The sequence below is a fragment of the Anabas testudineus genome, chromosome 4 (assembly GCF_900324465.2).
Source record: "Anabas testudineus chromosome 4, fAnaTes1.2, whole genome shotgun sequence".
NCBI classification, from domain to species: Eukaryota; Metazoa; Chordata; class Actinopteri; order Anabantiformes; family Anabantidae; genus Anabas; species Anabas testudineus.
In genome coordinates, this window is record NC_046613.1 from 23,946,914 (window position 1) to 23,972,270 (window position 25,357).

At 39.6% G+C, this 25,357-nt stretch overlaps 1 protein-coding gene across 3 annotated transcripts; it reads right to left on the reverse strand.

The window, feature by feature from the left end:
- Window positions 1-4,000: 4,000 nt before the first annotated feature.
- LOC117152845 lies at window positions 4,001-23,594 on the reverse strand. 3 transcript variants are annotated; one of them, XR_004463375.1, is made up of 4 exons: window positions 18,783-23,594; window positions 17,954-18,031; window positions 7,177-7,230; window positions 5,598-5,616 (listed from the first exon to the last, which is right to left on the reverse strand). XR_004463375.1 is itself a non-coding variant. In XM_033325941.1 (3 exons), exons 1-3 carry the CDS (start codon window positions 9,054-9,056, stop codon window positions 5,384-5,386), a joined length of 525 nt encoding a protein of 174 aa, XP_033181832.1. In that variant the 5' UTR covers window positions 9,057-9,064; the 3' UTR covers window positions 4,001-5,383. The 3 variants fall into 3 exon arrangements, 1 of the variants encoding a protein (XP_033181832.1); XM_033325941.1 differs by lacking the exons at window positions 17,954-18,031; window positions 18,783-23,594 and adding an exon at window positions 8,819-9,064 and having other exon boundaries at window positions 4,001-5,616; XR_004463376.1 differs by lacking the exons at window positions 5,598-5,616; window positions 7,177-7,230 and adding an exon at window positions 16,881-17,210.
- Between the last annotated feature and the right edge of the window lie 1,763 nt (window positions 23,595-25,357).

A 25,357-nucleotide genomic window follows, 5' to 3' on the forward strand; every position in this document is an offset into this window, starting at 1 on the left:
TAGTATTTTAGCTTGATATATGGAATTTCGTGTTTTAGCTTGATAAATTGGTATTTTAGTATTTTAGCTTGATATATTAGTATTTAGTGTTTTAGCTTGATATCTTGGTATTTTAGTATTTTAGCTTGATATTATTGGTCTTTTAGTATTTTAGCTTGATATATTGGTATTTTAGTATTTTAGCTTGATATATTGGTATTTTAGTGTTTTAGCTTGATATATTGGTATTTTAGTGTTTTAGCTTGATATATTAGTATTTTAGTGTTTTAGCTTGATATATTAGTATTTTAGTATTTTAGCTTGATATATTGGTATTTTAGTATTTTGGCTTGATATATTGGTCTTTTAGTATTTTAGCTTGATATATTGGTCTTTTAGTATTTAGCCCATACAGATGCAGGTCATCTTCACATTTCCCCAGATGTTTTACCATAATGTTTTTTTGTTTTTTGTCATAGTTTACAATACACATTGCTGCATATTTGGCACTTTGTACTTCTTTATATATAAAGACAACACATACAGTAGTTTATCATATGTGAAAAGGTTTTTAAATTTGAGTTTAACATCCCATTAAAACATTTCTACACCCAACCCTGTTCTCTGTGTGATCTGGTCATCATCCTATGCTGTCTCCTCACTTTCAGTTTAAAAGCCTTTCACTTGGTTCCTGTACTAAATGATGCTGATCCAATTTATTTTAAGAGACAAAACCAAAGGTGGTGTGAACACAGTGAAGTGACCTGAGCTCCTTGTTGTTGTCTGACAGACATGACAACATTATCATGTGCTTGTGTCAATTTTAATTTTAAGTACTTACACTTCATAATATTTGGATTATTAATACTGACATTAACATAATTTTAGTGTTCTAAGTGGTTTTTGATTAATTAATACAAGTAGAAGTACCACTTCAAATGTGTTATAAGTTCATGTTCTACAAGCTTTAAATTCACTTTACTGGATGTACAATAGGACACTAAGAAAACAATGCACAGCACAGTCTTGTCCTAATCTGTTTTACAAACTTTCAAAAGTGAAAATCTTTGGCAAAGAAGAATTCCTAATGTCAAAAAATAAGGACAAGGATCTGTGTGGAACCAAAACAGCAACAGGTAAACATGGAGCTGGTTTTAACATACTGTGTGTGTCTACTTACAGCTGCTTCATCCATAATAACACTCAAGAATTTTAAAACGTACAACAGTTAATGTAGTGGAGGAAAAGTAAAAGAAGTATTAGTTCTTCATATATTTAACAAAACACATTTTCTATTAGCAGTTAAAGTATTGTCGGGATAATACTGACTTTATCTTCATGCTCATATAAATCATATTTTTGTTTGGTGCCTATTATCACGTGCCCATTTCTTTTAAACTAAATATTTTTATATTTATACGTTTCAATTTAAAAACTATTTTAAGTGAAGTGCATGTTTGTAAATGTTCCAACTGTTCCATAGGTTCACCTCAATGACTTTTCTGGAGCGTTCTGCTGTTTGGCCACTTGAGGGCACTTGCACACAGCCAGTTCCACACTGGTTTCTGCTGCTGGCATCATTAGCTCCATCGCTGGATGTTTAAATGTTTTACTTTGCAAGATGTGAAAAATCCAGGAATATGTGAACATGTTTGCTCTGAAGGTCACAGAGAGCAGAGTGAAAGCCACATTTGATGGATGTGAACCAAAACATTTCATGTTCACACTAAAAATCGATGTCAAACAAAGTCATGGCATTTACTTCATTTGAACTGAGAGAGCTTACAGACTCTAACTTTTTGCTGCTCTCACTAACACACTGCCCCGCTAGTACAGGAGCCGGTGTGACATTTTCCAAAAATCAATAATTTAGTGTGCTTTCCTCTCGCTTTCAGCACAAACAATCAGGAGGACATGCTGTCACAGTGAGAAATGTCTCTGTTTAGTTAAAGCTTTCCTCAAAGTCAGGTGGGAACAATGAGGCTGAAAAGGATGGAATAGATTTTCTGGATCACTTGGAGGTCACTTTAATCAAAAAAGTCCACTAAATGAAGAAGAATATGCACAGACATATTGACAGTTTTGTTGTTGTATTAGTAATAGTTGAACAATAGGACATCATGGAAAGGGACAGTCAATAAAGCATTAGTTGTAGCCCCAGAAGACTCCGATTGTTATGGTGGATATTCAGAATCGCTGGGTGAATTTTTATGCTGTGTTTGGCTTCTGAATCTAATATCTATCCTCTCATTTAACTTGTACAAAGAGTAGTTGTTCAGACTTAAACATCTTGCCTGTTTGTCTTGTTTGTTCTAATATTTAAAATACTCTGTTTTACTAACTAACACACAGTGCTGCAGTTAACATAATATAAAGAACTGGTTGATATACTTAAGAAACCGTTTCACCATGACTATTTTCTTTAAAGAAGTAAGAAGAAGAGCATGAACTTGAAATTTATTTATTTAACACATCATTCATTATAATAAATTATGAGTTAAGACTTCAACTCACAACAACTCTGTTTTTAAGTTCTGTCAATAAAATGAAAAATTTTAGCTTGTGAATGTAAAATTTTGATATTTAGGTTAACTTAATAAAACATTCTTGCCAATTTCACAAAATTCTTGGATAAAAAATTCTGACAAAGTTTTGTATTTTACAAAAAAACAGGTTTATTAAGGAAAAGACATAATCGTATATTAAGGTGTATTTTCAGGTTAATGAGTTAAAATCAAACAGCAATTTCTACTTTTGTGATTTTGATGTAAATAAGAAAAGATTGGATGCACAGTGTCAAACCAGCCCCAGTCTCATATACTGAATGAATTATTAGATTCATGCTCACAGTAAGCATCCATGGATGAACCTGTTGGATGCTGATGAGGAAGCTGGAGGCAGACATTGGGTAGCAGGACTAGTCGAGCAAGGTGACAGCTCTAGGGGTGAAGCTGCTGAGGTGACAGGAGGTCTCACTGAGCGAGCACGGGGAAGGCTTCTAGAACAGATGGTTACCTGGATGGGCAGGCCGCGGGCAATCCCAGCTGCCCTTTCTCTTCATTAGCTCCTGTGTCATGTACTTCCTTAACGGGAGGGGCAGGTGACAGGCAGCAGCAGCACTTGGCGGTGTGGCTAACATGCTAATTGTCCTCAGAATAGACAAAGGCAGGCAGGAATACTTCAGCCTGAGAAGGTGCATTAGGGTGATGGAGGTTTTGGATGAGGGTTAATTGTGATGTGGGGTCAAATTAATGACATCTTGTGCTAGACTTCCTCTTCGGAGACACGTTAGCCTGGTTGCAGATTCAATTGTCCCAGGTGTGAGAGTCTTCACTTCATGTCTCTCAGATGAAATTCATCTGTTCATGTTGTCTTGTTCTCTCCTTTTTCAAATGAAGCTGTTTCTCATGTTCACCTTCTTAGCTTAGCATGTTAGGATGTGAGGATGTCCTTTCCCCTCCGGTGTGGTTTGTGCTTATTAGTATTTCACTTGCATCGTCACAGCAGTTGGTCTCTGCATTAAAGAATCTCCGAGACAGGAAGTTCCTGACGGAGGGATGAATGTGTAAAGGTCACGTCGCACCAGTTCTGTCTGATTTTGTGGCTTCACAATAACATCCGAGCTGTAAGTCAGTGGTTTTCTCCTCTGTACTGTACTGTACTCTGTTTCCTAAATGAAAATATCATTTTAAATGCTTTACTGCTTCAGGAAAACACAACTGATACAGAATTCCTATTCCGTTGTCCTTTGACCTTAAACAGACATTTAAGACTGCACCTGACTGTTCCTGTGAATTTTAAATCAAATGAAGAAAACTATGACTATAAAGTTGTGTCTTAAAGCTCCAGTGTGTGACTTTTATTTTCACTTATGTTCCCGTCAAAGCTCACAGAAAGGTCTTTGAGTGAGACACCACCTTCTGACCTTTAACAGATGCTCTGTGTCCTGTACAGATTTGAAGGGTCAAAATACTAAAACACACAATGTGCACATAACCAGACATAAAAGTCAGTGTGGTAAATGACATTAAACATGAAATTAAAATAACACGTTGTACCATGAGTCTTTATTAGACGACTTGAAAGGAAAACAGTGATTGACAGCATAAAGAAAAGGAGAGCTTGTCTTTTACAGGTTCAGACTCTGAACTTACAAGTAATAAACAGTTTCCCTCTGGGATTAATAACGTTTTTTGAATCTTGAATCTAATAGCTGCTTTCAAGTTCAACCCTGCTTTATTTACTGCCCTGAAAACCACTACATTCATGTTCCAGTTCAGTTTCCCAAAAATAACAACATGAATGATGTTTTAAATTATGGTTAAGACACGAACAGTTTCAGGTACAAGAGACAAAGCTGTTCTGTTACAACTGTGGTAAAGAGTGAAATCTTTCACTGCGTCCTTGTTCAGTTCAGTTCAGTCTTTCCAGACGTTGTATGCAGAGTATCATCATCATAGCATGCACTGAAAAACAAACCCCATGAGTTGTCACACACTCATCAGCAGTGGTACGTAGCCCTTAACAGTGAGGTAATAAAGGTCAAAAACAAACTAACAAAAAAAAAAAAAAGCTTCACACGAAATGTTGAACAGGAAACTGTGTAAATGTTAAAACTAACGGCCAGAAAGGTGAACACCAAAACAACCATAAACCAATGGCTGAGATTTTTAGATTCAATTTTTTTGCTATCAGGTGTAACCAGAGCTCTTAAAGGTGATTTAGCACTTTTCACTTAAAGCTAATAACATGAAACTACAAATACTTTTATTTTCTCATCGCGTAGTGAACATTTTTTTTTTTTGCTTCCAGTTAATACAGGATTATTGCACAAAGAGGGAGGGTGTTAACATTTACCATCGACCTGTTTTATTTGACGTGCTTGTCATTACAAAAAAGACTTTAAGTGTCTCATAGCATCAAGAAAAATCGAAGGGTAGCAGCAGTCTTACAAGAAGCAGTGACCAACATTTATGGTATATTTAAAGTGATTACATGCTCTTTGTGGTTATAGTGAACTGCAGGTGTCACATTAACAGAGTGATATCATCTCATTAAAGCTTCAGGGTTCACATATAAAAAAAAAAAACGAGGGCTGTACGCTGAACAAAAAGATCAGACTGCATGTCCAGAAAAAAGCTGCAGCTGTTCTTCCAGTCATCTCCACAGGAAGGAGGGCAACCAGATAGAAGCATCAGCATCGGATGCCTCCAATGGTCCTGCACTGGTTCACGATTAAAATCCCTTCAGCGCCAACGTTAGTCAGGTATTAACGAACACCTGCATGTGATGAAACAGTGGATAGAGCTTCAATTCACAACCCACTTGTAAATCCACCTCAATAAGAAACGCAAGCAAATAACGCTGCTTCATTTTTCTCTCAGCAATTGTCAGAATCTCACTGTTAAGTCCCAGAGTGAGTGTCTGGAGGCTGCTGCTGTAGGGTCTCGTCTATAGTGACCACGATCTCCTCCATCCTGTTGGAGCTCAGACAGTTAGTGTGGTTCAAAGATATGTAGTTCATCTCCACCAGCCGCGGCCTCTCGCCCAACTCGCTCATCTCGTTCACGTCGCTGGTGATGCAGTTTATCTCTGTCTTGTTGCGGTTGGGAACTCGGCGAGAGCCAAACACCCAATCTGAGAGACAAAAGGATAATAAGGGTGTTAATGTGGGATCATTATTACGATATATATTATATAATATTATGATCCTTCCAACCTCTTTTAACACATTGTGTTGGTTTGACGACTTATTTAATAGGAATACAGAGACTGCAGGAGGCTTATGAGTTAGTTTGAACAAGAATTGTTCCTGATCTGCAGAGAAAATGATTTAATGTTGTACTATTTGTTCATTTAGAGATGCTTCTGTTATAACTCATTTAAATATCACAAAACATTTGTGTAAGGAAATAAGGAAGACAACAGTTTTATCTAATTCACTACATGTCACTGCATCATATTACTCAAAAAGTACCATAACTTCTCTGTCAACACTGATAACGCTCTTTCCTACTTCACATTATTTGTCTTAATGACTCATTTTACTTTTTATTCACTCTCCATCACACTTGTTAATGCATTGCTTTTAAAACCTGGTGTCAAACTAGGTAAAAGAGGTGAAAGTGGAAATACAGTATAAAGCGTGACCACATACATGAAAGAACATTCACACGTGAGGCAAAAACAAGCAAGCTGAGTGTTTAGAACACGCACAGAACAAGGCTGCAAAGCTCCCCTGACAGAAAGTTACGATGGGTTCAGCCTCTGTAATTCCATTAGAGGCAAAGCACCATAAAATTGTTTCTCGGGGAGATGTCTGCTGCACTGCAGCCCCATCATGTGTGGTGGAGCCCTTTTTGAATTGGGACACATCAATCATTGTTCTGTCAGATGAAGAGCCGAGATAAATGCTGGCAGCCGTGAGTGTGGAGAGCAGACAGAAGACAGAACGGGGTTCCTCAGACCCACAGAGCTGATACATGACCAGACCATGTCCGCCGCTGCCATCCCTCATCAAACGGCGCATCGAAGGCTCTGGTGTGGAGGGGGCTGAAGTCTCTGAGCGGAAAATGAGTAAAACAGCAACAATGCTGCATTTCAAAGTGCTCGTTTGGATCTATTGACTGGTGAATGAAATCTAATAATGAATCCTACATAAACTAGTCTGATGGTGTTTTTCTTTGTGAACAATGAGCTTGGTGTTATTTACTGGGATTAAATCTTTAAACAACAACAACAACAGCAACAAACATTTACTGGAGGATTTACCTGATTCAGGAGTTTGTTGGATGTTGGGACTGGACGTGATTTTATAAAAGAAAAGTTTTAAAGTGTCAAACACACTGATGTTTTAATAAAACTGAATTATCTTCTGTCTTACATCGATGCTGTTTTACTTTTCTGATGTTGCACCATGTCAGAAGACTGAAGCATCTTGCTTTGTCCAAGCGTCTTTTCAACCTTCCACTTGCAAAACACACATCCTCCACATTTACACCTCAGCAGAAGCGCCCAGGAGCCCAAACACTGTGTGTCGGTGTGTGTGTCAGAGTTTTAATATAGAGGTGGGGGGGTCAGGTGAGGTGAAGGTAGACAGATGAGCTCTTACAGTTGACCAGAGGAAGAAGGGGGTCACGTCTCTGTGGCAAAGCTAAGTGCTGCAGACTGTGCCCCACGTGAGCTTTGTTTTTTTACCTGGTTCACTGGTTTCTCCGCCGTCACTTTCAGCAACAATCGACCTGCCTCCACCTGCAGGCAGTGAGCAAGAGAACATACATGTTTGAGACACTGCACACAGACTCTCTCCGTGACTTGTTAAATAATAAATACAGAGCAACAGAAGTCGCTTGAACACAAGTGGACAGGTGTGATAACATGACTCAGACTCAGTGATGAAGATGCCCAGGAGCGGGGTGGGCTGAACCGTTTAGTCCTTCATTCACTAAATTAAAACACATTAAAACAATGTACACGTTATATGAAGTTATAAATATGGTCCATTTCTTAAACTGTGCCTGTAATGGGTTTAACTCATTAGGTTGGTTCTAACACTGTTGATGGTTGAACCAAAGTAATGTTTGTTTCAGAATTATACAAGCTTGTATGTTCCTTGTTTTATGGAACTGTAGGTAAAGACAGTAACTGCGGAGGCTCATCTAAAGACACTTGAACTACTGTTATTTGTGTAACTATCAGCAATAACTGCAGAAAAAGAATAAATCTCATCCCACATATTGAATTAGTTGTGGCTCCAGAAATGTCATGAAATCACCAGATGTCACAAATCAAATCTAAACCATATCTTTGCTGTAAAAACCTTCAAATATGCTGTTATATTACCCTCAGATCCATAAATGTGATGTAACATCCCACATTTTCTTTTAATAAACATGCTGCAGGTTCCCTGTTATAAAAACGTGTTGTCATCAACACAAAATGTATGACAGTGCATCCAATGTGTTGTTAATTTTTTGTAGAGGCCTCAGCTGTGTTATACTTAAACTAACATTTAGATTTTTAATTGTTTAAAATTAGTTTAGGAGAAAAATAACCAGGAGTCAAATGGAAGCACCTTTTCAAAAGGCTCCATGCATCTTGATGTTGGTCTCTGGCCTGATGTGTCCCTGCAGAGACATTACTGAGAGGAACCTTCTATTTGGCTTTAAATCATTGTAATAAGCTCAGTATCAGGTCAAGTCAGCACTTTGAGAAGACACCCTGTCCTAAAATAGACTCATTATTTCCTTCATTCATTCATTATGTAGAACGCACAGGAAGCTCTTCAAAAATAGAAAAACAATAGACCACCTCCTCATTTCTCATACAGACACTTGCTGATAGCTTGGCAGGATGTCTCCTTCACAAGGTCATTGGCCCATATGAGCTCAGAGCCACTGTGCAATTAGAATTCCTTGAGTTTTTTGTTTGGTTGTTTTGAAGGAGGCGCTCTCTCCTGTTTACTGGCTGCATTCCCTGAACCACTGTCATTGTTCCTCCTTAATTAATAAAGAATGTCTGTTGCTGTTTCAGGGAGCCTCTAAATCACCTTGTTCATCTATTAATTAAGATGTTTGGATTTTGTTTTGATGGTGTCAAGCACGTATTGCTCCGTTTTAAGCCTTGAGAAAAGGCATTGAACAGGTTCCAGGCGTCCAAATGCAAAATAAACAAAATATTGTCTTTACTTATATTTTACTTCTCCAAAGCAAAACTGTACATTAGTAATTAACTGAATGGTTTTACTTTACTTTTACCACATTCCAAATGTTCCTAAACCAACAGCGAATATATATGCACACACACACACACACACACACAGACACACGGGGTCACATACCCACAAAGTCATTAACCACATCCTTGACCAGGTGTCCGACTATCGCATACGCCACAGCCACCACCACCAGCGCTGCCATCACCAGGTAAAGCACCGCCTTGGGCAGCGGGATGGAGGTGTCCCGTGCAGGTGTTCGGTTGTCCGTATACAGCAGGTCACTCTCCGAGTAAGAGTACTGAAAGACGTGCTCCATGCCCGAGGTATGGTTGGAGTTGAGAGGCGGGTTACTGGCGCTCATGGCGCTGTCCGGCTGCAGAGCTGTCACCATGGTGGTGGTCACAGCCTCCGCTTTGTCGATATTGACCAACCCTGTGGTTTTATTCATCAAGGGCAAAATCTGAGACAGAAAATAGCTCCAGTCCTTAATGGAACTCATGTTACATAAAAACATTGTTTCTAGAATGCAATCCCCACAGAAAGGGTCGAATTCACTGGATCACCAAGGCGCAAAATATCAGCTGAACACAATCAGATGCACCAGACTCTCCAAACTTGTCGTCCTTGAAAAAGGCAGAGTGTGTTTTTTATAATCCAACAGGTCCCTCCAGATACCAAAGACTCCATCCGACAGGAACTCATCAGTGCTTCTAAAAACTTACCCCACTTTCTCTAATGACACGCACACGGCGTCGTTCTTTGACGGGCGGAGCGGCTTTTACGCACGAAGAAAGAAACGATTTTGTGCGTCCAAGAATGGAATAAAAACAATACGGTGCCAAAATACATCAGCCTAAAGAACAATCCAAAGAAAGAAAATGTGCCATCATTTGCCTCCAGACCCTAAAACGCAAACTGGTGGATGGAGGAAACAAGCGTCTGTGACTGCAGACCCGGTGTTGCCGCGGATATCACATGCAGGGATGATGAGAAGATGATAATTACACACAATGCGACGTCCTGTTCCCGGTGAAAGCAACACGGACAGAGTGGTGGTCCTGCAGCAGCCACGATGCCTCCTCCGCTGCTCTGAGGGGTCCAGAGCTGAAATGTGCGGCTGGTGGAAGAACCTGGGAGCCACTTGTTCGCCTCCACACGGTGAGTTTGTGAAGCGAGTTCATGTCTTTGTTCTGCCTCAGGTTAGTGTTTCAAACTTTACTGAACAAATCCAACGGCGACTCGTGTTGAGGTGATTTAAAAATAATCCTGTTTGAAGAAGATGAGTGAGATGGCGCTGTGTGGTCGGACAGGACCTCCTGATTCAATACAGCTCAGTTTAATTAGGAACTTAAATAAAGCTTAAAAGCAGATGCATGAAAAAGCTAAATATGTCCTGAGAGAGTAAAAAATAAAAAAATACTCCTAAAGCAACAGTGCTGCATCAAAAATATGTTTGTTGGTGAGATGGCACTGAGCAGCCCATTGACTGAATGAGAATGTAAAAAAACATATTGAATGTGAAATTGCTGTATGAAGCAAATTTGTGCACGTAGATGGTCAAGGTCTGACCAGTGGCCAGGTATCTTTGTTGGGGTCAGGAACTTGAGATGAACTTTTGTGAAATGAGTAGAAATTCAAATGTTCTTTATAGAAGAGAGGCCTGGATGATATTCATAGTCATGACTTCTAAAATCCAGTTTCGAAACTATTCAGTTGCTTGTTCTGCCTTAATTTCAGGATTCAAATGAAGCCAGCAACCAAAATATCTCACATAAGTAGCACAAAGGAAAAATAATGTTATTCTGATTTATCTGATTTATCTGAAACCTTTCAGAAAAAAAAAAAAAACTCTACATCTTTGTATTTGACTAAATAAAACTTCAACCTGACGATGGCACCAGAGAAAAAGTCCGAACATTAGAATTATTAACATTACCAGTTCATCTTGTACACGTGGAGATGTTTAACTGATGCAGTGAAACCTGTGACCTGCAGGCGCTGCTAAAGAAAGTAGGATTCATCCTCTCTGGACCATGACAGCAGCTGAAATACTTGACTGACCTACACTGTCATCCCACCAACACGGGATAAAAACACATGTATGTAGATACACGTATGTAAATAACCACGAGATGAAGCAGATGACGTCTGTGTAGCTATAATGTTGCTTCTTTCATTTGGAGTTTAGACAAAAAACCATCAGGATGTGGACACGCTCAAGATTTGATCTGAGTGCAGGTATCTCTGTGATACTCCCTGGACCTCTGTGGATCTGAGGGCTGTGAGTCTCCCGTCCTCTTTTTCCTGGGAAGATGAACTAGACTCAATTAAGATCACATCAGCTGTTCAAAGCTCGGCTCAGAGGAAATATATTGGACTCAGTGACCCTTAAATCAATCATAGCGTCCAGTGATTCACTGCGGACGCTGCCTTTAGAGGTTCATCTGTCAGGAGTGACGAGGGGAATTTTTTTAAATGATCAACATCGAGCGTCAGTAGCCTCAAATGGATGTCTTCTTGTTGCAGCTTTGCTTGTTTAGTGGTGAAATATTAAATTTGCTCATGTCCTAAAGCAGGACGCTCTGAAAGGAAAACATCAAAGTAAATGTAGAAACTAGCATCACAAGCACAGCTCTCAATTAAATTTAGCCACAGTGAGCATTTTCTCTAGCTTCCACCTGCAGTGAAGCAGCTTTTATCCTCACCAAACATTTATTAAGAAACGTTCTGATGACAAATTTAAACAAGTCTACAGCACGCTAGCACCTCTGTTTTTAGTTTCTGGTGTGTAGGCATCTTCCTACTCGAAGTTCTTTTAAAGTTGTTAAGGACAAAGAGAGTAGACTGCAGGTAGGATGGTGGCGTTAGTCTTTACTGTACATTCACTGTGTTTCAGGATTGACCTGCAGATCACATATTCATCTTCATAATAATGAGAAACAGCTGCCGTCCATGAAACCGCTCATGTGTTGACTCCTTCCTCCTTTAAAAAATCCATACACTGTGGTTTCTTGTCACACTTCATTTACAAGGTAGTTGTTTCTGAAGGTATTTCAGTCTGATGATTCCACCGGGAATGTGAAAATGGTTTATGCAAAATATAAATCTACCGAGAACTTTCATAATTTGTCCCTGAGGAACAGTTAAGATAAGGTGCACTGGAGATTTTATATTCATAGTAGTTATATTTTATGCATTTCTGTTTGTATGTACACAGGTTCATGTAGTGTTTTAAATGATAATCTACAACAAACTTCCAGTTGATTTTCCAAAAAAATGATCCACTCCAACCGGAGCTGTAATCAAGCACAAGTCTGATTTAGAACAAGAGCTTTTCACACTTTTGTGTGTGTTTGTTCCGACATGGCAGAGACAGACTGTGGAGAGTAACAAGACAAAGCACTGCAGCAGAGCAGCCTCTCAGTTCTGTCATGAAAGGCGACAAAATGCTGCACAAGAAAGGCGAAACAAACAGGACTATAGGACAAAGACTGTTTTACTGAAGGTTTTTTAACAGCAGAATAAACCACAGTGGTTCATGTTCATAGATGAAAACCTGAACCTTCATCCACACCTCTCAATCTAAAATCAGAAGAAATTAAATCCAAACTACCAAAAAGCAGAGTGTCGAAGGAAACCATATGTTCATGTATACGTCTGGAAGACGCCTCGTTTGATGGAACCATACAAATTGATCATTGGAGCTAAATAATTGAGTCAATCGAGGGCAGAGTCAACTGAACTGAGAGAATGGAATAAATGGATTGGGCACATGAATCAATTTAAAGATTTACTTTTAGTATGAGGGAATTCCTTTGTCCTGACACGACGCACGATAAAGAACGACAGACAGGAGACTAGAAACCAGAGAGGGGCTGAGGGGGCTGAGAGGTGGGCAGGGGGGTAAAGAAAGAGAAATAGGAACAGAGCATCCTCCCTATTCCCGTGTTAATCAGCAGGGATTGTGGCGGCAGCGGAGGACACACGCCTTTGATCGAGTCCTGGTGAATAACAAAGATTCAGTATCTGTGCGGCTCTGGCTTATCTGGCTGCTTGATGAAAATTACCCCTCATACTGGACTCATATACTTTAATCAGATATGACCTGAGCCAGACAAATGCTTGATTCCACCTCTCCGCTCATCCATTTTCTGTATCTTCTGTCCCCTCCCTCCATCCTGCGGGCTGAATTAAGCTCTCTTGTCACTCATCGCAGCTCATCCTCACAGGCAGCATGGTGACGAAAAGTCATTCTGTCTCCCGAAAACCATCAAGGTCACTGTCTCTCTGTCTCATGACAGATCCTAATCCTCAGCCACCCTTAGGTGAGCCCAGTCTCAGGAACTCTACACTCTTGAGTGCACATTCTTGTGGATACTCGTGCCAAACCATTTGCCCTTTTCCATGACATTTTCACTGAACTCAGCTTTATTAAGTATCTGAGTTTCTTCATGATGAATCATTTTGTTAAGAAAATGTGAATTTCCCAAGGCCCAGCAAGACATATTCAGATGTCTTTTTTAGTCTAAGCAATAGGAAGCCTGTATTATATATAGAAAATATTCACATCTGAGAAGTTGGACGAGCAGATTCACCAAAACATGACTCACTACAGCTACAACAGCAAAGTAACAGAAGCCAAAGCATCAATCAGACAACACACAAGATACACAAGCACAAAGATACAACTCGTCACACTGCCTCTTGCAATTTGACTTCATGCTGACATGTTTCCCGAAACCCAAACAAGACCAATATCTTGGCTTCAGATCTGCAGAGAAATTTAATTTGTAGTATCTGCAGCTCAGCCCCAAATTAACACACATACACCATTTAAATTTTAAAACTCTTCTCAGAGTTGTATTTTTACAAAGAGCCTCGCAGTCGAGTCTTCTGGAGGATATCTGTGTAATTATGTCAGGAAAGAACCAACCTTCATCTACTCCTCCATCCCTCCTGGAAACTCTGCAGGTAAATAGGACACTGGGCCTTATTGATTTTCCACCAATGAAATGAAATTGGCTCAATGTATTTTGAGTCCCTCTATCAAATCCACTGCATCTTCTCCAAACTGTAGGTCAAAGGGACTTTTGTCTCCTTACACTGCAGCCTGTTCTGTAATTTGACCAGTAAAATGTATGAACACACAGAAAATAATAGTGAAACAAAGCAGAACACCCTCTGTGACCTTTTTAAGTGTTTCTATGCTGCAGTGTGACGCAGGTTTTGTTCCATGTAGATGACATCAAACCTCATCAGCTCTTCAGTCGTTCTTTTTCTCTAAAATCAGATTGTACTACTGCGGTTTCTGTTTGCTTCTACCCTGGGGGGGACCTACCTGCTTTGGCTGCTCCGGAGGTTTCCCTGCTCTTGCTAATAGGTTTATTGTGATTAGATGACTCAGCTCTGGCCGGTCAGCGTTTGTGTGCTTGGTAATATCAGTCAGCTGTTATGACAGTCTTCAATTTGCTCGTGGGCGATCGCTTGGTTTCTTCTGAATGTCAGTTTCTTCTTGTGTGCTGCAGGGATCTTGATGTGAGCAGTATTTGCATTGAAATTGAAAGTGCAGTAGTATAAAAAAGTAGTAGCAGAGTTGCATTGTGGGAGGAGATATTTCCATCTGCAGTCAGTCCCATTTAATGTTACAGGTTCAGTTGACAGCATGGGCGTTAAAGAACAGCATTAGAAAACATTCTTCTTTCTACGAAGTCGAAGGTGTTAAGTCTGCACATGCTCTGCTATAACTACGACTGTCAAGAGGCATTTCAGCAAGAAACAGCATTACAGGGCGCCATTACCAGTAAATAGTACTGCGACAATACACATCCTAAAGACACAGCATGGTTTAAATAGACATATGCTGCAGACCTTCTCTTCATATTGACAGGAGCGTTCAATCACTGAACTTCTAAATGTTTGAGTGAGACTTTTCAACCAGTCAGCATGATTAGTAAATTTTGGGGCATTCCCATTTTCTGACTACGTGAAGCAGTGGGCACAGTGTGGCAGAGCGTAGCAGAGCACAGTAGAGAGCACAGAGCAGACTCATACCAATGCTAGCTCTAACTTAAGATCCATTAATGCATTTCATTATTTTTTCTGGGTACCTGTGCTTTGCTTCTTTCACATGGCAGTGCGAGCTGCAGAAATACAGACTCTGAGGTTGTCCCAGCACTCCAGGGGCTCAGATATGTATCATTGCAATGTTCCCTGGTGTCAACGGTTTGCTGTCAATAACAACTAATAGTCAAAAAGGAAGTAAAGAGTTGGCTGTTTGTATAGTAGTCTGTTTATATTGGAGAAAAGTGTGAAAGTCAAAGCAGTGAGGTTTCTCCAGATCTACATACTGTGATTTACTGTACATACTGTGATTTACTGTACATACTGTGATTTACTGTACATACTGTTGATGATGACAGTGAATATTAGTCTTTGTGAGAGCACATGTCGACTCTGAAAAGCTACCGGTGACAGAAAATCTGGATTTAACTCTCACAATCGTTCTGATCTGATCTGATGAGCAGCGACTACTTTAATAACATCAGAGCAGACAATCCTTTTCAGGTGGAGTGTAATTTAAAAAATGGACACGGCTCTATCCTGTGTCTCAATATTCCAAATGGAAAAAAGGTGATTATGAATTAGGAGGTGAATTCTTTTTGAGATGAAACCTCCGTTTGCTGTATTTATCAGACTCAGATCACACAGTCCTGGTTTACTGCTCTATACTGCCGAGGGCGACTCCTTTTACTAAAGCCAGGTGGTCGTTTCATGAAGGGAACCAGCTGACATTTGGAAAAACCTAACTCCCTGTTCACCTTTGAACTTTTGTATCACTGCAAACACCTTCGACCTCGTGCCAGCTGCAGCGGCGGTGCACTGAAGGATCGGATGAGCAGAGAATGAGAGAACAGAACGGCCATTAAACTTTTAATATCTGTGATGTAATGTGTGATAAATTAATTCGTTTGTTTATTTAGCATTTATTAGTTTCTGTCTAATAAGAAACATTTGAATAAACACGAGCATTCAAATGTCAAATGTGTGTGTGTGGTGGGGGGGGGGGGGGGGGGGTAGAAACAAGTTTTTACCTGAACATTAGTGGGGATTCACCTCTTTTACTAACTGTGCTCCCAGAGGGTTTTACAGGACGGCAGAGGTAATTACTCTCAGTGATGAGCAATAAAGTGTCGCTGTCAGTGTGTGAGTTAATGTTCAGATGTGTCTGTCCCACAGCTGAACCAAAGGCCCAGCACATCTGGCACAGGGAGTCCCCCTCAGCAAGCTAATGATCCGAACCATGTCTGTTTACCAACTGATCTCCAACACCTGCAGTGGATGAGCAATTATAGCTTCATAAGTCTCACATGTCAAGTGACACTACTTTATAGACTTTAAAGAGACAGAGATCAGGACCTCACGAGGACTGAATAAGAAAAATATTCTGTCCGTGTCTCCAGCTCATCACCAGACTATGTTTGAATATATTCATATATAATAATTCCACTCAGTGACCAAACTGTACACTGCAAAGTCTTTTTTACAGCCTGTACAACACAACCTGTGACGTGCTTAATACTGTCTGGACAATTCTGTAGATCCCTTCAATCACATGCATCTGTTAAAAGTTAAATAAAAACAAAAATAAAAACAAACATTTAGCTGCAAAGACATTTTGTTGGAAGAAAGATCTCAGGTGGCAACGTCACAACAGGCTGAGAAACGCACAGAGAACACGAGCTAAACAAGAATCACGTTGTCTGATGAGACAGAAATGGCTTCAGCTCATAATTGAACCGTTCTGATCTACTGTACATGTTCGAGTGAGTGGCTGCCACCTTTCTGTTGATCTCAGCTGATAGTCATGTGACTGTGATCAATACCACATTAATGCATTCCCCTCCTGCTCTCTCCTTCCTGTGGTCTCCAAGGGTACATGTCTCAGCCCGTTCAGCAAAGTCACTCTGGTTCTTCAGTCGCTACCGTCATGAATCATTAAACAGTCGATATCTCTTCTGCTGCAGCATCGGAAAAACAAGCTGGGGGGGTTTCCCTGAAAGTTCCTGTTGGGACTTTTTCCAAAATGTAATAAAATCTAAATATGTGATTTCCAGGTCATTTGAAACTAAATTCATCAGCAGATATAAAAATCTAATTCACACTAATTAGACACACAGGTGCTGCTTTGAAAAGTCTTTACATACTGTGGACTAATTATAACCAGGAGGGTCTATACAACTAGAAATTAGTGACCATAAAAACCCTTTTCTCGCCTGTTAAATGTCAATATTGTTCTTCTTCATGCAGTTTTGCTTTAGATTGGATTTATTTTGTGCTCTCCCATCCCTCCTGGTATCCTCTATCACAGATGCGATAATGGAAACCACTGGCAAATAGGCTTGTTTTGAATAAGCTGTCCAGACTCCCAGTCTTTCCCCTGATGAAACACATTTGTTTCTGCTGTTTTCCCTCCTCAGACGTCCTCGCAGGGAAAATGGTCTTTTCACAGCTTCCCCTGAATGTGTCAGAAAGACAAAATCTGCTCTCTGAAAATTTAATTATCACAAATGGTGCGCTGGAGGAGTGAGGGCTTGCACAGACACAGCCTCTCTGTCGGGTTACAGAGGGAGATTCCCCCAATTCCAACACACAGACAGCAAACTGAACCACCTCAGTTTGCCAACAGCAGACTGAGCGTATGATTAAGATTCATGGTAGATCAAACTGTTGGCTGGGATGAGTAGTACTCTGCCCACATTGGCCAGTGCTGTGCATAATCCTATGAGGTAGAATCATAAGTAAAGTTACTTAATTTTAAGTCTTAAAATCCTGAAGACTTAAAAAATCAGTGTGTTTTGTTTGTTTCAAGATGCAGTCTCATTAGTTCCATCTGTTATTCAGTACCCACAAAAATCAGACCATACCTCCTTTCAGACTATACAACACAACTCATTGTTCAGGCTCTGGTCATATCTCAGTTTGACTACTGCAGTGTCACCAGCTGCACCATCAAACCTCCAGATGATCCAAAACGCAGCAGCACGTCTCATTTTTAATCAGTAAAAACGACGTTACACCACAACTCAAAGTAGTTCAAAGCCCCGACTCTTACCTACAAAGTGATAACTCAACAGCACCGACCTACCTGAACCCCCTCATCCAGGTCTACAATCCCTCTCACTCACTACACTTTGTAAACAAACAACATTTTACACACAACACACAAAGCTTTTCAGCTTTTCAACCGACAGTACCCACCTCTGCACATTCAGCTGCCTCAGTCTCATCTTTCAAAGAGTTGCTGGAAACCAAACTCTTCCAAATCTTTCTCTGCACCTAAAAAATAAAAATAATAATAATTATACATATTCACACTTATACCAAATGTAACTGAAGCAGCTGTTTTTAGAGCACTTTACTTTAAAGTTCATCTCCTTTAGTCATTTTGCTTTGTGCCTTGCTTTAGATAAAAGTGCCAAATAGTGTGGTTCTGGTTAGTTCCCAGATACACTAACAATTCATTGTTGGCCAAGTAGATAGACACATAATTCAACAGCTACTGGATGGATTGTAATGAATTTATTTATAATGTTTGCCAAAGAATTATTCCAATGATTACACCATCAGCAGGTAAAAAGTCCACTGATAATTCATCTAGTAAACAAGTTAGTGCAAAACTGTGCACATTCATGGTCCAGACATGATGTTTTTGACAAACAACAAGAACTTTTCATCTAGTGTCGCGCGTGCATTGTCACAGTGTTCACATTAGCATGCTGATATTAAAATGTAGAACATAGCACATGAACAAATGCAAAGTATGTTTAACGATGGGACAGCGTTTTTGATCTGAGCAGAGCAGCAAGCTGAAGGAGGGAGCAGACAGTCCCCTTCCAATTAGTTGGGAGATCTTTTTCTATTTTTTTTGTTTATAATATAACTTCAATTCATTCACCATAATGATGCCATTCATCAATGTCTGCAGGAAAAAGGACGTTATTGTTGTTTGTCTAACTGTTACGTAACCACAGTGATTGCATCAATTTGATCTCACAGCAGTTTGTGTTTATGTGCATGAACATTTGACCTTCCTGCAGTCATCATAGCTGTTGCGTGTCATTCAGACCGGATTTCCTGGAGGTGAACAGTGAACGCGCTCCTCTGACTTCTGTCATTTAATGTTCCATCTCTGCAAACGATGGGAAAGACAGAAACAGCAAGCACACACAGAACAGGATGTCAGGACAATAAAATATGATGTTCAGTAATATAGATTTACTCGCAGCAATCACATTAATTTAATTTTATTACAGTGACACTGATGGGAATAGCTTCCAGCCTGCATGAGACTGTCACCGACCTCGTGACCATGAATATAACTAAAATTGGATCCCTGCCTCCGTGTTGGAGCCACAGCCATAAATGGCTATGATCCACCCAACAACCATTAACATTGTCATTTTATTGCCGTGTGAGCTGCATGTGCTGTGTTCAGTGTTTGTAATGCAGAGATATGCACCAAAATGGGCAGATGATGTGCTGAAAGGTGTAAATTATCTCAGTTAGCTGAGTGGAACGAACCAGTTTGGAAAAAAAAAAAACCTGTTTATAAAACCTTGAGTGAACAGCTCATGTTCAGTCATTCATTGGGATTCTTCTATTCTAATTATTGCTTTTAGAGGACAAACTGTAACTAGTGATAACAAAATATCACATTATTGACTGCCACATGCCAGAAGTAGAAGGATCCACCTTGACTTCTGCGCACGGAAAACCTCCAAATGCCTTTTTAAGGATGCACCATGAGCCAGAGCTGATGGACAGTTGGCAGTCATAGAAGGGCCGACAGGCTATGAGTTTAATTAGTGGCCATATTATGCTTAATTTGGGGGTTATTTTTTATTCTGGGGCTCCACTGACACCAGATTATACGATTTTCAAATTTAAAAAGTTGCTTTGGCCTTGACACTAAAAAGGCTCGTTTGAGCTCCTGTATACAACTAAACCGCCATCACGAATATGTTTGTGTGGGCAAAGTAAGTGCAATTAGGATTTCTATAGACATAATGAGGACATTAATACAAAGTGCTATAGGTAGAAATGTTTTTATTTCAAGTCGGCCTGTGGACTGAACTATTCCCAGGCTTTTCCCAGCTGTAAAAGTGTCAGCAACAACCTGCCTGAAAAACCTTCTGCCTAAAATGATCTCAACCTAGACTTAGAAAAAAAACAGCCTCACTCTCTGCTGTGTCTGAGAGGATCCTCCCCTGGTATCTGTTCTCCACATCTCCTTTTGTTTTAAACGGGAGGTGTGCAGTGTGTGATGGAATTGCCCATCAGGGTTTGGCAAGGCCGGGGACACCTATCTCACTGACAAGGCCGTAAATGTCTGCTTTTACACAGCCTGTGGTTTCAATTTTCCTCTTCTCCAATCTTACAGAGGTTGAAGTACAGCACCACAAAAAACCCACCACAGATTCCGATCTAGACTCTAATGAACTGAGGGACTTCCACCATCACTGAGTTTGTGGAAGGGTTAATATATGAAATAAAATAAAAAACACTTGGAAACAGTTCAGATGAGTAAAGACAATAAATCTACTATATGTGCATGTTTCATATTATTCTGATGAAGTTTTCCTGTTTTTATTCAAATCACTGCACTGCAGTATTTTAAATGGCATAAAATGAAAAAGAGGAAAAAATATCCTCATCAAATGTTCAAGAGCTCAAGGAAACGTCTTCAGATGTTCAAAATTACATAAAAGAGGGAAGGTAGCAAATGTTTTAAAGCTACAGTTTGTTTGTGTTCCTGTAAATTATTTGAAATATCTTCCAATAAAAATATTTTTTATGTGGAGGAACCTTTGATGCCTTTTGTGAAGTCGAACTCAGAACAGTGGCTTCACTTCTAAACTGCTCGCCCTTATGAACAATCACAGATTTCAACAAGTTCTGCTTGATTATGAAGTTTTGCAGCTACTTATTAATTGTAATTTTGAACTGATTCATGAAGGACTTTGAAGGGCGAGATAGTAGAAGAGCATAGTGAAGCAGGGAGAGGGGCTCAGCAAAGCAGAGTAGTGTCATGGTATCGTAAATTGAATATTATGACTTTTGACTTATAAATAGATATAAAAATAGATCATATTATTATTATAATAACCTGCATACATATCTTCAAAATGTAATGAACAACTCCCAGAATAAATCTAATATTATTAAAAATCATGTAATTCCATTAAAACTAAATCTAAAACCTAAACCTCTTGTTTCATTTACAGTCCAACACATTTCTTAATTCATTTAGAGAAATGATGAGATGGAGCATCAGAGAGGGAGGACCAGATCAAATTGGTTATCAGTTCTTCTGGAGAAAGTGAACATTTTTGTGATAGTGACAGTGTTGAAGGAGAAAGGGAGGTGCTGCTCCCGCTGCCTGGCTCTCAGCCACCAGCTCACAGCTCTGGAGTGCAGTAAAAGAGAGTTATAATGTTATTGAAGACCTCTAGTCATGTGCTTCATTGACTCTCACCTCCAGTACAGTCGTAAAAGTCACTTCAACTGAGGTAAATCACTAAGTTCCAAAGTGCACAAGTGAACAAAATAAAACTTTGTTGTCTCTCTTACCCAATTATACGGCCGGAGAGAGACACAGTGTCAACTCCAGGAAAATAGTAATTAAACAAGACGTCAACGCACAAAAAGGTCATCACATAAAAAAAGAGAAATATTACTGAACCCAAAAAGCCATGAATGATGGACTTCTTCATCCCGTAATGCTTTTATCCAAGGGGACGGTACAACAGCAGGCAGTGTAAGCGTGAGGAGGTCTTTCCTAAGGACCTCTACTGGAGAGATTCTTGCTCTGAGGGCGGTGACGTTACCACAACACTATCCAGCCGCTCTCTTCACTGGCTCTATAAAAATAAAAGCTAAAATGGAATCAAAGAGATTCTTTCCTCCAGCTCAATTAAAGATTATATATTGTGACTTAGACGAGGTTTAAGGAGCTAAGAAATAAAGTGCTGAACAAAAATGGAAATGTGAGTTCATTTATTGTACAGCAGCAGCTTAAAGGAGGATGTTTTACAAAGTAGATTATTAAAATCAATAATAATCTTTAACGATATGCTGAAAATAAAGGCCAACTTCATACTGTCACACATACTGATATATTACAGCTTTACTTATGTTTTTATTGTTGGGTTGAGGCACTCACAGCATTCAGGGTGAGATTATAGGCTCATTAATAAAGAAGTAGAATTACAGCTCTACCACTGAACAGTCACGTTGCTGTTTACATGCAATTCATATTCTAATTAGTTTATCCATCACTCTAAGTGGACAACTGGGTCAGATGTAATGAAATTATCTGCAGCCATTCCTGAAATATTGCACTCACAAGAACTGAAAAACAAGAACTGGGGAACTGTGAGATTCACGTTTGACCAAAATAGAAACAGTTCATCATGGAGTCCGAGTGGACATTTGTGGCAAAGTTAAACAAAGACCCTCAGTGCATTCCTGATGTATCAGTTCACAGGGACTGGATGAAGGTGAGGTCACTACGACCTTGACCTTTGACCCTTGACTTTAGATATTGGTTCACAACATTCGGGTGTCCGTACACCCGGACAGATGGACGGCGGCGGCGCTGAACCACATACTGTAAAGCAGATATATTGTTGTTGAAGCGTGGGCACTATTCCATGTTTGTGCCTGGATCAGCAGCAGGTTAAACCAGGCAATGCTCCACTGGCTATGGCCAGAGTGAAATCTGTGTTTAGGTACAGAGGATGTAATGTAAGGATCAGTCTGCAGATAATTCATACGTCTCAACAATATCCTCACAAGTGCAACAATACTGTGTCAAGAGTATGAACTGTCAGTGTCTTTACTCTACACTCCCACGTTGATAGTGTAGATCAGACCTGAGTGTTATTAATCCATTTTTAAACTCACTGGTCCAATTAATAAATACATGACACCAGATCACTGAAGTGATGAGCACACTGACACTCACTGCACTGATAACTGACAAAAGACAAGAAGAGATGTGGGATAGATGAGGACACAGCATCTGGCCCTTTCACGCCTCATTGAGTTGATGGAATACTACTAAAAGCCATATGACAACAGCATACTAAGTGTGCAATTAATATTCTAAAATATTCCTTCGCTGCATGTGGCAGAGACCTGTTTGAGGCTCCCTCACTTGCAAAGTGACGGCACCGTCTCTCCCGTGAAGAAGAAATGTCCTTATTAACCTTTTCCCCCTCAGACAAACCAGCAGGTTCTGCTGGACGCTCAGAGTACACATGGTCGCCGTTTGTTGTCCTGTCACCTGACAACTGTCCTGACAGCAGATAAATAATCTCTTCTAGAGCAGTTTCTTCCTTGGAGCTGATTGGACAGAAGGAGCTAATAAACGGATTTGGTGATTATTTAAAGTCCAGAGTGAAGAACTGCTAAAAGAAATTGAGTTTGTTTACAGTCTGACTGTGAAGGTGAAGATTTGTTCTTTCACATCGAGGTCAGACAATGTTTTATCTGCCACTATTGAATAAACACGGCTGCTGTCGCTATGGTGTTAAGGCATGTGTTTAGTCTATGCGTAAAACTCAGATAAAATGACGACTGAGGAGACATCAACTTCAGCCTGCTTCATTATAAAATGCTTACAGATTAAGTTTTGAATAAAACCAAAGTTGTATCCACACATTGCACTGATGAACTGCTATTTCACCGAAGCACAGTTTGAAGTATCATCTTCTGGTGAAGCACATTTTCCCTGACGTTAGAAAAGATGCTGAGACAGGATCAACAAGCCACGCTCGCTAAACAATGCTAACAAAGCGCTGTTAATAAAACTGTATTTAGTTCAATTCAGTTTGTTTATAAAGCACCAAATAACAACAGATGTCATCTGAAGGCACTTTACAGTGTTTAAGGTTTAACACCATATAAAATATAACTGTACACAGAATTATATAGAAAACCCAACAACTAGAAACCTTCAACAGAACCAGGCTCAGGATGGGTGGCCATCTGCCTCGACCGGTTGGGGTGAGTAAAAGAGAAGAGAGAACAGAACAGCAAAACTAAAGTATCTCTGTTCCCTCTGTCCAGTTTATCATGCATTTCTTTATTCCAATACTAAATGTTTAAAATACAGGTAGATTCTAATATTATAAAATCAGCCCATGACTATAATTAACCTGACTAACCAGGGTTTTAATTGATTAATACAAAATGATACATAAGTAAACATGTATTTGTGTGAAACTTAATTTCAAGACTGCCCTGGAAAAAAACGATATGTGTCCAGTCTCACATGGAAGCAGCATGAAGATACAGTAGTGGAGGAATTTAAAGTGGAGAACAAATGTGGTTCAATACTAGTCTGGCCAAAAATGAATAAACACTTTTATCCTACTGATGTCTTTCAATGAGTTCAGTACGCGTTTCTGCAGCAGCAACCTAAAGAAAGGAGTTAATTATTTACTTATTCATTTCATTAATCTTCTTAGACTTATCGTATATATGTGTAAATACTGATCCTATAGATGCAGAACATCCAGTTCTGTCTCCTACAAATTAGATTTTTAGCATCAGCAACAGCTAGATGCTACAACTCATTACTATAAACCCATAAATTCACAAATGTGATCACATTTCCATCACAACATGTTCTACGAGCATTAACCTCTTGTTTTGAAGGTTTTTCCTAATCCAGGTTGTCTATATACAGACTGCTACACATAGCGTAAACTAAACTCAAAGGCTGACATCATCATGTAACCCTCTCATTAACCTGATGGCCAGATCAGCATCTTCAACCCTAGCACACAGGTAAACTGTGTTTTAGGTTAAAGCAGCATATAAACAAATCTATTGGCAAATTTATAACTTTAAAACCATTTTACAAACAGAGAGATTTAAATAAATTTGAACACTTCATCAGCAAAAGTGCACACATCCTAATTCCATTGTATTCTTACTGTCGTCATTCTTATTTTACAGGACGGCTTTGTTGTGCAGTTGCACAGAAATAGTCTCTGGGGATACACGCATAGACTCTGCACTCACACATTTATTATATGTGTCAGTCTCCTGGGTGTCCTCGGGCAGACAGATAAGAGGCGACAGAAGCAGCCCAGAAAGGCCCTCTGCTGAAGATGATTGTCAGCTCCAGAAATTTAGAACAGATTTACGTCAGTCTGCTGTGAGCCGGAGCCTTCCTCCGGGCTCACCCCACTAACATGTTGTGTTAGTTTAATATTTTATTGTGCAATCTGGGCTGTATCCCTCTGAGGAAGCTGGCTTTAATAGTGAAATGCTGCAACTCTGCAACATGTTCTGGTTTTATTTAAAAATGTGTCAAAAATACAAATGATCTGAAATTATCTGCACTATAAAGTCTGATAAGGCCATGAAGTCATAATTTTACTGTGTGAAAAGGACATTTAGAGTTTTAATAGCGCAACATTTATTTAAACTGGCTGTTAAATAAAAATTTAATTAAATGAAAGTGTGATTTGGGCTTTAACATCATAAATTTAATGGAGCAGTTTGATAAAAATGAGTACAGCTCGTCTGTTTTGTTTGTTGAGGTAAATGTGAGTCATCCAGCTGAAACGCAGGGAAACCACCAGCTAG

Excerpts from the sequence above, each read along its gene's own strand:
- LOC117152845 (XM_033325941.1), bottom strand. The coding sequence starts at position 9,056 with ATGAGCGCCAGTAACCCGCCTCTCAACTCCAACCATACCTCGGGCATG. Across the intron at positions 7,231-8,818 it reads TGTGGTTAATGACTTTGTGG|GTGGAGGCAGGTCGATTGTT; the intron begins GTATGTGACCCC and ends CACTGCCTGCAG. Across the intron at positions 5,617-7,176 it reads CGGAGAAACCAGTGAACCAG|ATTGGGTGTTTGGCTCTCGC; the intron begins GTAAAAAAACAA and ends TTTGTCTCTCAG.